This window comes from Apaloderma vittatum, unplaced genomic scaffold (assembly GCF_000703405.1).
Source record: "Apaloderma vittatum isolate BGI_N311 unplaced genomic scaffold, ASM70340v1 scaffold10299, whole genome shotgun sequence".
NCBI lineage: Eukaryota > Metazoa > Chordata > Aves > Trogoniformes > Trogonidae > Apaloderma > Apaloderma vittatum.
In genome coordinates this window covers 7,972-20,876 of record NW_009734600.1, presented here as the reverse complement: position 1 = coordinate 20,876, position 12,905 = coordinate 7,972, and the positions used below count along the sequence as shown (strand labels likewise).

Here is a 12,905-nt window from a genome sequence, read left to right as displayed (position 1 = left end):
CCTGAGTAACCTAATCTAATTAGATCTTTTGAGCAGGGGATTGGATTAGGTGACCTCTAGAGTTCATTTACTTTCACATGCTTGTTTGGGTTGAAAATAAGGATCCCTATGATTTGTCTTCAACCGGGAAGTAAGAGCTGATATCAGAAATCGATGTTATGGAGATTCTTTGCAGCATCATTGACAGACAGACTTGAATTCAGCTTACAAACCCCAGCTCTTGCACACTTTTGAAAGAATATTTCAAGAATACAGCTGATCAGATAGGTTTAATTGCCATTTTCAGCTTACTTTGGAGACTCTGTACTTCAGTGGTGACTTTTACACAATTAAACTTCATGCTTCCTGAAATGTTTTTTTGTTTTCTTTATAGTAAGCGATGGATTGGAGCTGAGGCCAAAATACAATGGGATTCTCCACTGCATGACCACTGTCTGGAAGCACGAAGGACTACGGGGCTTATACCAAGGGGTAACTCCAAACATGTTGGGAGCAGGGGCTTCTTGGGGACTTTACTTTTTCTTGTAAGTAGGACTGTAAAATGTGTCATATTCTGTGCAGTGTAATGTTCATAACTGCATCTTCTTTGCAGGGCATAAAAATGTGCTATGTGGCTTATGAACTTGCGATTCTTTTAGTAAGTCCTGGTCCGTTACCCTTTATTATGGTTTGCTGGTTTAGAATTTTAGCAGTCTGAGTCAGAGACCTGTTACTTAGGTACAGTGCGTTCCCTTCATCCTGTGAAAGTACTAAAGAACTTGAGAGATGGTGACATCATTCATGCTGGTACACTGTGCTTAAAACATCACAAAAAATAAAAACCTAAAGTGGCATGTTAAGAGTTAGAGAACATAATAAAGTTTTCTCCTAAAGCTAAATGTTTAACTGATATTTAATAATTTTAATCATAGTTCTTTTGTTGTTTTTGTGAGTTGATGGGCTTTGCTTATAAAGCCTCTTTTTTAATATTCTATCTTTTTTATTTTATTAGCTGTGTCACTGTGACCTTATTTACTGCTGATCCCTCTTAACTGAAACACTGGGGAACAGTTAGTTGCGTATGCAAACCTCACGTCAGTCATCTACGCTTTCATTGTACTTCAGTTCTCAAGCTTCGCTATAGGTTCCTATTGACGACAGTTTCTCAATCCACAATAACTGGAAACTGGATCAAGAGAAGAAAGCTCAGAGCTTGAAGATAGATACCTGTCACTGTTGCTCTCATTAAAAAAAGGAGTCTGTCTTACCGGTTTCTTTTAGAAGTTAGTTGAGACCCAACAGTTTTTCAAGATGCAGTCCCATTGATACTGACAGTAATACTTGTATCAGTTTAAATAGGTATTCCCATAGTTCGCTGTAAGGAGCTAACTGCTCAGAGATCAATTAATCAACTAACAAAGATAGCTTGCTTAGATATTTGTTTGCAAAGGCTATCTAATAATGTTTTCCATTATTATAAGTGAGGTGCTCCATTGTTTGTTCTTTGAGTCTTTTTAGTGATCTAGGTTTGTTTTCACCTTCAGTAAAATATATTCTAAATTTTCCAGTTACAATGCCATCAAAGCTTACAAGAAGGAGGGGAAGCTGGAAAGTCTCAGTGCAACTGAACACCTAGTATCAGCTGCAGAAGCTGGTGAGTTTAAACACAAAGAAGATTAATATGTACTTCTAGCCTTTTGATATGTTGCTCCCTGCCTTTGTGTGTCAGTGCTGCTTTTTCTTACAGGTGGCAAGTGTAAGTGCTCAAGTCCAAACACAATCATTTATTGTCTGTAAATTAATGATATCTAAGAAGAATAGAAGTATCACTGTGGTCTTTTCAATTTGCTTACAAAGAGCAGTTGCCAAAATATCTTTTGACTTTGTTTTCATTATGTATAAGCATTTTCCATATTTAGTAGTATACTGAGTCTCAAAATGTAACTGTATAAATCTGCTGCTATCAACTTGTTAACTTGTTAAATGTTTAACACGTAGGCTTGGGAAAGAAAAGACCTGCTGAAGTTAATATAATAAGTGAGTTGGTCATTGGTCTTTGAAAATCTTTATCTGTGGTCCAAGTTTTCTTAGAAACCAAAGATCTGAAACAAAACTACAACTTCTGTCAGCAAGACTTTTAACATGTTGTTCCTAACATCTGTTCTTTTACGTCCTTCTGTGTTTTATTTAATGCAGGCAATAGAGAACACTTCTTATTAGGATGTCGGAGCATTCATTTAATGTTGAAATGTAAGGCGTATTGTTTGATGTGAAAAATAGTAATAGGTTATTTTATAACTGTTTTTTTTCAGTAACCTATGAATCTATGACAGGTTGCTTCTATTAACCTGTCAGATTTCTCCTGCAAAATTAAAATTAATCGTATTTCTCATGACTGAGGTATCCATTAAATTTTGAACAATTGTATACCCAAAGAATATCTCCAGTAGTTTGGAGTGTATTAAGAAATTACTTATGTTTCCTATCTACTACAGATTACACTGCTGACTGTGAAAAGGTGAGGCAAAAAAGGGGCTATACTAGGAATATGCAAAAAGCCGTATGCTCCACAGAAGTACCCCCAGCAGGAGCAGGTTAGACTTGACTGTGAGCTTTTGAAGGCAGAGAGAGGGACCAATGGTGGGCAGAGACTTCTCCTATTTCAAGTAATATGAGTACTCTTGTAGGATGAGCAGTTTTATCCTTGTAGAAGCTTGTGTTACATTGGACTGAACAAAGTGGGACAAGCTTTGGAGTTGGCATAACTATCGGTCTTAACTTCCATCTGTTCTCAGGAGCCATGACACTGTGTATTACAAACCCAATATGGGTAACGAAGACACGACTTGTGCTACAGTATAATGCTGGTGTTGATCCATCAAAGCGGCAATACAGAGGAATGTTTGATGCTCTTATAAAGATATACAAGACAGAGGGCATACGTGGCTTATATAAGGTAATAAAGAAAAATTCCAAAATTGGCTAGCATCGCTCAGAAGCATGGTGAGACTTGTAAATATGCATCTACACCAAAAGAAAATGATTTTTTTTTGTTATCTTCCTTACTTTTTATTCTATGAGTCTTCTTTCCCATTGTAGAACTGCAGTGAAAAGGCTTAATCAGAAGAAAAACTATTATACTATTGAAGTGTAGGAAATTACTGAAGAATAGTGTAAGCTGTATGGCTGAGCCGTCTTCTCTTGGGTGATAATGCTGAAATGAGAACAAACTGCAAGCTGCTTTGTAATTTTTAGGAGTCTTCCTAAAATTAGAATTTGAACAAGGAAGGTAGCAATAGCGTAATCTCTCTTGCTGCTAGTGCTTTCTTCCATTTCATCCCTTATCTCTGTCTTTCTGACATCTTGTGGAACATAAAATATGACTAAAGTGGTTGCTAATTTTTTCTTCGACAGTGGATGGTTTCACAACTGCTCATTTGCCCTCTAGTTATTGAGGTCTGTAATCTGTCATCTCTAGATCCATAAAATTTACAGACTTCTAAATATGATCTGTGCATGCGCCGGAGTTTTATTCTCTTTAACTGAGAGAAACAGATGGCAAGTGGATTTGGACTTTCCGCCTCCTCCTTCCTTCAGGCCGTGACATCAAGATGCATTCATCAATGCCTGGAAGGTGTGAAGAAACTATTTTAGTTCAGTCTGATTCTGCAACTGCAAGTAATGCCATAGAACAAGAGCAGTATCTCTTAGGAGTTGTCCTGATTAGTGAATATTAACTTGTTCTATTTGCAGTGAAAAATATAATCCTTTCTGTGCTGAACAACTGGTGTGCTACATACAGATCAATACCAAATCCTAGCACTAGGAACAAGGCACCTTATTCCTAAATTGAAATTGTCAGGATTGTTGATTTGCCTGCCTGTATGTCTGTTCTGTTCCATGTAGATAAATTCTAATTTTTTGCATCTGTTAGGGTTTAAGATGTCCTTCCGTTGAGTTACTTTTCAGATTATTCCTGCATGTAGCATGTGTTGCCTTTGGCACTAGATAGTTCTTTGTAGTGTTAATCTGCAAGTGGGGAACTAAACCAGGTACTTCCTTTGAAAGAGCAAATTACTTGCTTAAATCTGCAAACAAGTGACCTAAATAGGTCCTGAGTGACCTACATAACTATGCGCATGGAGCAACTTCCATTTGTTATCAGGATTGTCTCAACCTTGTCTGTGCTGGGCAAAAAGGCACCTCTTCAGGTGACTCTTTGACTTGTCCATACTTTAGCCTTCCTCCAGTTTCTGTTTTTCAGGAAGTTTTCATTTTTTCTCTTTCTTGCTTTATTTGAAGTTTGACAGCTGAAGTTTTGTTCATTGCCCAGAGTTGCAGGAGCTGTAGTGCACACAAGTGTCTTCCTTCATTTCACAATCTTTATTTCAGGTAGAGTTCCTTACAGCAAATAAGTGGATCTCAAAGAATACGACCACAAGTTGAAACTAAAGAACGGTATTTCTGTCCAAGCAATTCTGTATCTTGCTCTCTATTGCACAAGGTGCTGTTACTAGTCTGACCAATTTCTTTCAGTCCTTTGGGGCACAAGACTAGTCATCTCAGGATGCATTGATCTGTCCAGCAGGGATCAAAGCTGTCTGTATTAGCTCTGTTGGGTATTGTTTGTTAATTAAACTGAAGGTGTGTTCCTTAATAACTTGTTCTTTTTGAACTTGGCCTGGTTTTAAAAAGATGGAAGCTTTTCCTTCACTGATTGTCCCAGTCATCATCTAGTCAGGGATCTTCCCCACCCTCTATCCATTAGACTTTGGCCTCCATCCCCCAGATGTGTCGAAACAGAATTGCTCTGCTGCACACAATCTGAGGGAAAAAACAGCTTGGGGTTATGTAATCTGAACACACCTATAGATCTGTTGGAGATCTGAGCTCTAAAAAATACTTTGCCATGAAGTGGAGTGTCATGCAACCAACTCCATGTTGAGTGCCATATGGTTCTCTTCAAGCATAAAGTGTGAGAGACCAAATGTTGTAAAATAATCTTGAGATTGTAGAGTTGGCACTTTCAGAAAAACATAAAATATCTCTGAGCTCTTGGGAAACCGTTAGACGTCTAGCCTAGAGTGACTGACTACTAAAACATCAATCAAGAATGCAAGCAACATTCTCCCTGGCCTCCATGCTTCTCTATTTGTATTTACAGTTTCATTCTCTTTCAGCAGTGGTGTAAAAGCAGCAAGTAGAAATAGAGCAATGCTTTAACAGTCAACAGTAAAATAAAGCAGTAGTGCAGAAAAATTAAGGAGATTAAAAGAAAATACAGAGTCATCAAGATTCTGTACTCTAAGGACAAAATATTTTTTTCCAGTCCATTAATGTCTAAGGCACTTAGGTCTCTTTATTTTGCTAGTCTTTTACTTACGCTGTTTTCCTTCTTCTTGCAAGCGTGAAGCACATCAGCTAAGTGACTTTCTAGATCATTGTACTTGTATATAGTAAAAACCACTGAGATTTGATCATCTTGATTTTAACTTTAGTCTCAGGTTCTGCAGAGAGACAGAAACGTAACTTTCACGTAAAAGATGGTATCATTTTTCGCCATGAAGGAATCAAGATGCATAGGGAGATAACAACATACTTCCAGTGTCTTGCTAACTTATCAGAGGCAGGTGCTTTGATGCTACTGGTCTTTGGCACACTTAGAATCCAAATTAAGACAACGCTAAACAGATTACAAGGGGAATCTGCTGCTTTCTTTCAAAACGTAGCAGAAATTGCTCTGGTGTGAGCACTCTCAAACACTTCAGGCAGTGATGTGAATACCACATCACCAAATTAACTTTGTTCCTGACTTTACTAAGAAGCAGAAGCTTTTTGCTATATACATTTGCCTATTTTCATTGTGATGGGCAACCTTTGAAACACTGACCGATGGACATGTTTCTCTTGTTCTGGATCTTTGGCACTTACAGCTGTTTAAGCCAGCTTTAAAATACAATTTTTTTCCCGCTATCTACTGTTCAGAATTATATGCTTTACCATTTAAGTTCTAATTATATATGCTGTCTACTGTTCTAATACTCCAAAAGAAAATTCATACAGAACTTATGTGAGCAGCCATTGATCCTGTCAAGCGCTCAAGGCAAAAATCTTCTAAAGATATGGGGTTTTAATATCAAAGTAAAAGGTAAGAAAAAGTACATAAAGGAAAAAACTAAGCTACAGACTGTGGCAGGAAAGATTTTTATGTAAAATTGCAAGAATAAGAACGTATTAATATCGTTCAAAAACTTCATCAGCCAAGATATTTCATCAATGTGAAGAAGCCAGTTTTGCTTTGAAACATTTTTCCACAAGAACATATTGTTTTGTATGACCAATAGAAGCCTGGGTCAGCTCTTATTTTATTGAGGCACATTGGCTGATGGTTGCCCCACTCCCCTCTTGCATTTTTTAATATTGGCCCAACATTAAGAGTCCTTTAATCTTTGGAAGTACAGAACTTACAGTGTGCTGTTACTTGTTTAGCAAGTATCATCAGTAGATGCTTTAGGTCTCCTGGGTGCAAGTTTTCCAAGCCTGCTGGCTTATATTTAAGAATTTAGCACTCTTAAATGTTGTTTAACATTCTTCTTTTGTTGGTGAGGAAAACATTACTTCATTCTCCTGTGATATAAATTCATCATTTTAATTCTTTCCAAGTAGAGAGCAATTATTTCCTCTGTCTTTTAACAATTTTTCTGTCTAAACACGTGCAAATGTTTGTGCCCTGCTATCAGTATACATAAATTTCATACGGTTCCTTGTTCTGCTGACCCAGATAACTTTTTTCTTTGATATTTTCAGTAATTCTATTTTTCTCTGTTCCTCCTCTTCTGTTTTTCTATTACTGTTTAATTTACTTTTCTGGTCCAAGAGTTCTGAAAACCAAACTTGTCCTTTTCCCTCAGTTGTAGGCTTTTGACTTCAAACTTCACAAAATTCTATGATAATGCTCACAGTTGATGGAATATGTTTGTTTGGTTTAATTCTACTTGTTCGCATTTGAGGAAGTGTTTTTACTGGGACTTTAGCTAGCCCTTAATGCATTTTTTCAGTTCATAGTCACTAAGGATTAGTTCATGACAATTATTTTCTAATGTGGGAAGAAATTCAACATAATTTATCAAAGAGATACTAAAAGTCACTTCATGATTGATAGTAATATCATAAACTTAAGAAATCTGTAGCATGCAGAGAGCTAATCTCTGAAGTGGTAGAAGCCCTGTGTTACTTTTATGCCTGCTATTATTTTAGTTATTTCATTAGGGTTTTTTTGCAGGTTAAGAGTTTATAAAGTAATTTATCATTTTGTCATTACACTGTTCCAGTAGACTCCTACCAAGATACCTTCTCTCTCTCTCTCATTCTCCAGGCTATTACAGTATATTGACAAGTCTTTATTCAACATTCTGAGCTTCTGATATAGTCTAATAGTTTTATGTCTGGACACATCTTTTAATTCCTCTGTCTTACCTGAGTGGAAGGGAAATAAGATAAAACTGTTCCATAACAGTATTTTGGGGGAAATTTTTGTTCTTTGGATTCTTTTTTTACTCACTTTTTGATCACTTAGTCCATTATGATTGTGCCTTTAGAGCAGTTTTCAGCAAGCTTTTGGCTCCATTAAGTCACTTCTGGACAAGGTGATTAATTCCCCATTTGTTTTTATTTGTCCAGTGTAGGCGATCAACTCTTCAAAGAGACAGTTAGTGCTTCTCAGAACCTGTGAAGCTGTTGGCTTATTTTCAGCTAAGTTAGTCCTGCTCCTCAAGGAACTCCTGCCTTCTCTTTCTCGTAGAGACACTTTAGAAAATACCTGTTTTCCCTCTTTACTTCGATTTTTTTGAAAGAAAAGGTGTCCGTGTATTGTCGTATTAGACTTTTATGTCCATTTACTGTCTCTTACAAATGGGAAACATTTCCCAGGCTGCTTCATTTTACCTTTGGTCACCTCTGCTGGGCTGCCTTGGGATGTGTTCTGAGCAGGGTGAAGAATGTATGCAAACGGATCCAAATTTTATATTCATTTCTTTAATGTAAATCATCCCTAAGTCCTTGTGTGAGTTAGCTTTCCATCTGTGCCCTTCAACTTTTTGATGTGTGTGCGTGCAAGACATTGAAGTGCTGGAGTATGTCCAAAGAAGGGCAACAAAGCTGGTGAAAAGTTCTGGAGAACAAACGTTACGAGGAATGGCTGAGGGAACTGGGGTTGTTGAATTTGTAGAAAAAGAGGTTCAGGAGAGACCTTATCACTCTCTACAACTACTTGAAAGGAGGTTGTAGCAAGGTGGGGGTCGGTCTCTTCTCCCAAGTAACAGGCGATAGAACAAGAGGAAATGGCCTCAGATAGCACCTGGGAAGGTTTAGATTGGATGTTAGGAAAAATTTCTTTACTCTGCACTGGAACAGGCTGCCCAGGAAACTGTTTGAGTCACTGTCCCTGGAGGTATTTAAAAGACGTGCAGTTGTAGTGATTAGGAACATGGTTTAGTGGTGGACTTGGCAGTTCTAGGTTTATGTTTGGACTTGGTGATCTTAAAGGTCTTTTCCAACCTAAATGATTCTCTGATTCTGTATAAGGTGCCCTTAGCCTGTATGTCAGCTGGAGAAAAGTAACATATAATACACTTGTGTGATGCCTGCCATAAGAATACCGGAGTGGGCTTTGAGTCATGCTGCACAGTGGCAGTTGTGCAGTCACAATTTTTAAAGTAACAGAGAACACACATATGTGTATAAGCTCAGCTCGGTCCGGTTGTGTGTTGTTTTTATGCATTGCTGTTGAACCGTGTTTTATTAATTTTTATTTTTATTTTTAGGGATTTGTGCCTGGTCTGTTTGGAACTTCGCATGGAGCACTTCAGTTCATGGCATATGAGGATTTGAAACTGAGATACAACAATTATAGAAACAGAATATCAGACACAAAATTGGTATGATTCTTGAGAATAAAAATGTGTTGTGACACGTGAATAAGCAGAAATTTATTCTACTTGTTTAGGTCATAGAATAGCCAAATGTACACAGTGTTGATACATTAATTGAAATGTAGAATATATAGAAGGAAATAATACTTTTCCACTTTATAGGAACAAGCAACTGGTTAGCACTCTTTTCCTGTAGGAAAACCAACTTCTTATTTTGGCAAGTGTTTTTAGAATTTTAGAGGGACAGGTGGTTTTATTGGTCTTGCTTTGTGGAACCATGGGTGGTGGTCTTAAACACTTACTTGGGAAACTGGTTACTTTTTGAGTATGTGTTTCGCTTGGTAGGAATGAGAGAGCACAACACATTTTACAACTAATTACTTGTAGCACTGTGTAGAATAAACGTTGCCTTTTTTAAAATATATCTATTATAAGGGGGGGAAAATGCATTGTTCGGTTCAACATTTAAAAGTCAAGTAAGATTTTGGGAAGTTAGCTAATTTGAACCATACTTGAGGCAAGCCTGGCAATTTCTGTTGCTTTCAGAACACGGTGGAATACATAATGATGGCAGCTGTATCCAAAATATTTGCTGTGTCAGCAACATACCCCTACCAAGTTGTGCGAGCTCGTCTTCAAGATCAGCATAATACATATTCTGGTGTGTTTGATGTGATCCGCAGGACATGGAGGTAGGCATGCAGAATTAAAAGCTTGTGTCTTGGAAAGTGACTCTTTACGGAATGGGAACTATATTTACACGGTTCCATGCTGACTTGAACAACCAGTGCAGCTCAGAGCAAACAAAATGTTAGCTCTACAAAGTCATTTTGTGCAAGATGCCACTAACAGCAATAACCTAAGGACCAAGGAGGAGATAGGAGATGGTCAGTGGTATCGTGCAGGCTTCTGTTGTTTATTCTGTCTCCTTTCTTCCCAAGGAAATTTCACTTATAGGTTGAAAAATGACATTGAGTTGGCTGTTTTGGGGTTCTTAAAAATAAAGTCTTGCTTGAACTGCTTTAGATTATCACAGGACTGTTACGCTGCTGGGAGCTGTGGCTGATCCAAATTCCTGGCAGGAGGAAGTGTGCGAGCCAGAGCTGTTTATACTGATGTCCCTGGGTTACCCTCGGGCCTGACTGCTTTTGTAGTTTGGTCCCAGCTTCCTGTAGGACCTTCAGAGAACTGTTACCTCACACCTATATGTATCTTCTCCTGAACTCTCTTCCCTCAGCCACGCGGGGTATGTGAGTTTTCACAGGTAACTCAGTGTTACAACCAATAACCAATATTAATCTGACTTTGGACAATGTTGCTGGGTTGCAGCATATTGCTAGTGGGACATGAATGGAGTCAGCAAACTCCTGGGATATTAAGTGGGGCCACATGGATGAGTGAATGAGGCTGTGTTGTTCCAGGACCACCCTTGGCTCAGAGGCAGTTACAACCATTTTGACTGAGGCCAATTCAAACTGAAAATAGCTCTTAACACCTCAGCCTTGTGACCTCCAGTGCTGCAGCCTCAAGGAAGGCTTATTAGTTACAATAAAATGTAAATGTATCCAGCCATTCTGGGACCACTGCTGTACTCATTATGAAACAAATCCAACCTAGAGCCCGCGAGAGGGTGATGTAAACCACACCCAAGCACCTCCCCAGGATCTGTGTTAACTGTACTCGGTGCTGCAGTTGTCCTTGGCCTCCATGAAGCTGGTAATTAGGGAGCTGAGATGAAAAGTCTCAAAATTTTTAACAGCCCTAATGTGAATACTCTGATTCAAATTGGGATACATTAGATCTTCATTTATTGGCCAGCGGAATCAAAATTCTGGAAGAAACTTAATGATTTTCTGAAAATAAATGCTGACTTTCCTTAGTTACATTAACCCAAAACCACCAAGTCTTTCAGCCCTGCTGGCTTCAGTGAAATTAAATATGTAAGTGCTTTTTTGGAGCAGGCTGCAGAAATTCTAAGTTATTTTAACCAGTTCTTGTGGCATGAAGAAAGAGAGCGAATTGCTTCCTACAAAGACAATACCAAAAAAAGCCCAGCAAAACCACCCAAATCCAAGGTTGAATAATTGACTTGCAGAACATTATTGTATCTTCGGAAGAGAAAATGATGGGTTAAGATTTTGATATGGCTCTTTTAAACACTACAGTAAGAAATTATTCTGAAATTTTTTTTCCTAATCTGAAGTTCTTCTCTCAATGAAAGTGCAAGAATAAAAATTGTGGGTTTGGTTTTATGTTTGACTGCTGTTAAAAGACATTAATTTCAACTAAATGTTTTTCTGTGTCTTTAAAGGAAAGAAGGAATTCATGGATTTTACAAAGGAATTATCCCCAATGTGATCAGAGTGACTCCTGCCTGCTGTATTACTTTCGTCGTTTATGAAAATGTGTCTGGTTTTTTACTTGGTTTTAGAAAAGAGAATAATTAAAGGTATGAGCTTGCGTTCGTAAAGAACCTATCCTTTATTTTTCATATTTATGATCTGGGAGAGATACAGTTCAGCAGTCTTTTTTGACACTGTGAATTGGCCTAGTACTTTGAGGAAGGAACCTGGAGATGGTAAAAACCCTGCCAACATCTCTCTTGCTGAATGTTCCTGCGTTGCTGCCTTCCTGTCTGAATCAGTTGCGTCTGCTTGAAACAGATGTCTCTGCAACTGTGAAATACCAGCACTGTGACTGGGTGAAGGCAGCTGTGCAGCAGTTCAGTTCATCCAGGCTTGCCTGGAATAACAGACTCATCCATTTTGACAAGTCTCGAGGTGACAGTTGCTCCTACAGAAGTGGAAAACTTCATATAAAAGCAACTCTGGGCTCTGGCAAAACTTTCTTCAATCTTTACCCAAGTCTCATGAAGAAAGTATGTATGTTTGCAGTGATGTCTTCTGAATCCACCTCTATGTTATTTGACAGATTTTAGGATATGGAATGCTCAAAATTCCATTAATTGGTCATCCAACACCAAAGTGCTGCCTCAGTGGGGTGCAGTTTGGAAACTCAAATTGTTTTGTAAAACAGCTGTCCATTCCTGGGTTTGAATAATTGCCAAGCTGATGAAACCCAATTCTTGTCTCATACCAGGACAGGCTTACATTGTGGTTTTTGGCTTGCTTGTAGCATCAGACCAAAGTGTATGTTATGTGCATTGCTGGCCACTTACTTAATTCGTTTTCTCTCTCCCCTGCCAGCGCCCTCCCACCCTCTCTCTTTCTGAGAGCAAGTTTCTGTCTCCATTACTGATACATCTGACCAAATAGTACTAAGTAAATGCATATTTGAAAATGGACTTACATTTTAAAATTCCATAGTCCTGTAGTGATGCAGTTTTCAAACTACTGTAATAACAAATATGACCATGCTTAATTTTTATAATATTCTCTGGAAAAAAAATCGATAAGTAGTCTAAAATACATTGTGCACAGGAGTTCCTTTGAAAATACCAAACTGATCTATTAATGTCTTCAAATTTCATCTAAGGAAAGGATTGTAAGAATATATCATTTGCTAACTTAGTGATAAAACTGAATTACAGTATATATCAGTAAATTTGTATAATAATTATGTTTATTTGCATGCTAATAATTGCTGTCAAGGATATGTACTTTTTGGAGATCTGGGTTTGTTTTACAATTTTTTAAATTCTTCTTTAAGGAAATACATTACTGGCTATAACATCTGCCTTCTGCTCTTAGTAAGAAGGTATAAAGAAATACCTAGAAAGCATCACTTAACTAAGGAGGAAATAAGTTAGCAAAGATTATTCAACAAGTAGGAGGAAATAATTTATTTTTTTAGGAGTGAATATTATCCAGCAAAGCACTTGAATAATCCCTTATCTTAGACAGAAGATTAACCTAAAGCAGAAATAAGGCTTTTTAATAAAAATTTAACATATTAGGGAATTGATTTCCATTCTGAGTTAAAATCTGAAGGAGTAGAGGAACGGCTCAATATTTTGAATCTTAATTCAGCAATCTG

The 12,905-nt window shown here is 37.7% G+C and overlaps 1 protein-coding gene across 1 annotated transcript; it reads left to right on the top strand.

The window, feature by feature from the left end:
* Positions 1–373: 373 nt before the first annotated feature.
* On the top strand, positions 374–11,629 carry SLC25A32 (solute carrier family 25 (mitochondrial folate carrier), member 32; the record flags this gene model as incomplete). Its single annotated transcript, XM_009876342.1, has 6 exons — positions 374–524; positions 1,548–1,633; positions 2,775–2,935; positions 8,802–8,915; positions 9,456–9,601; positions 11,221–11,629. Coding segments are annotated over 6 exons (794 nt in total), but the record flags the coding sequence as incomplete, so codon positions are not given.
* Positions 11,630–12,905: the final 1,276 nt, after the last annotated feature.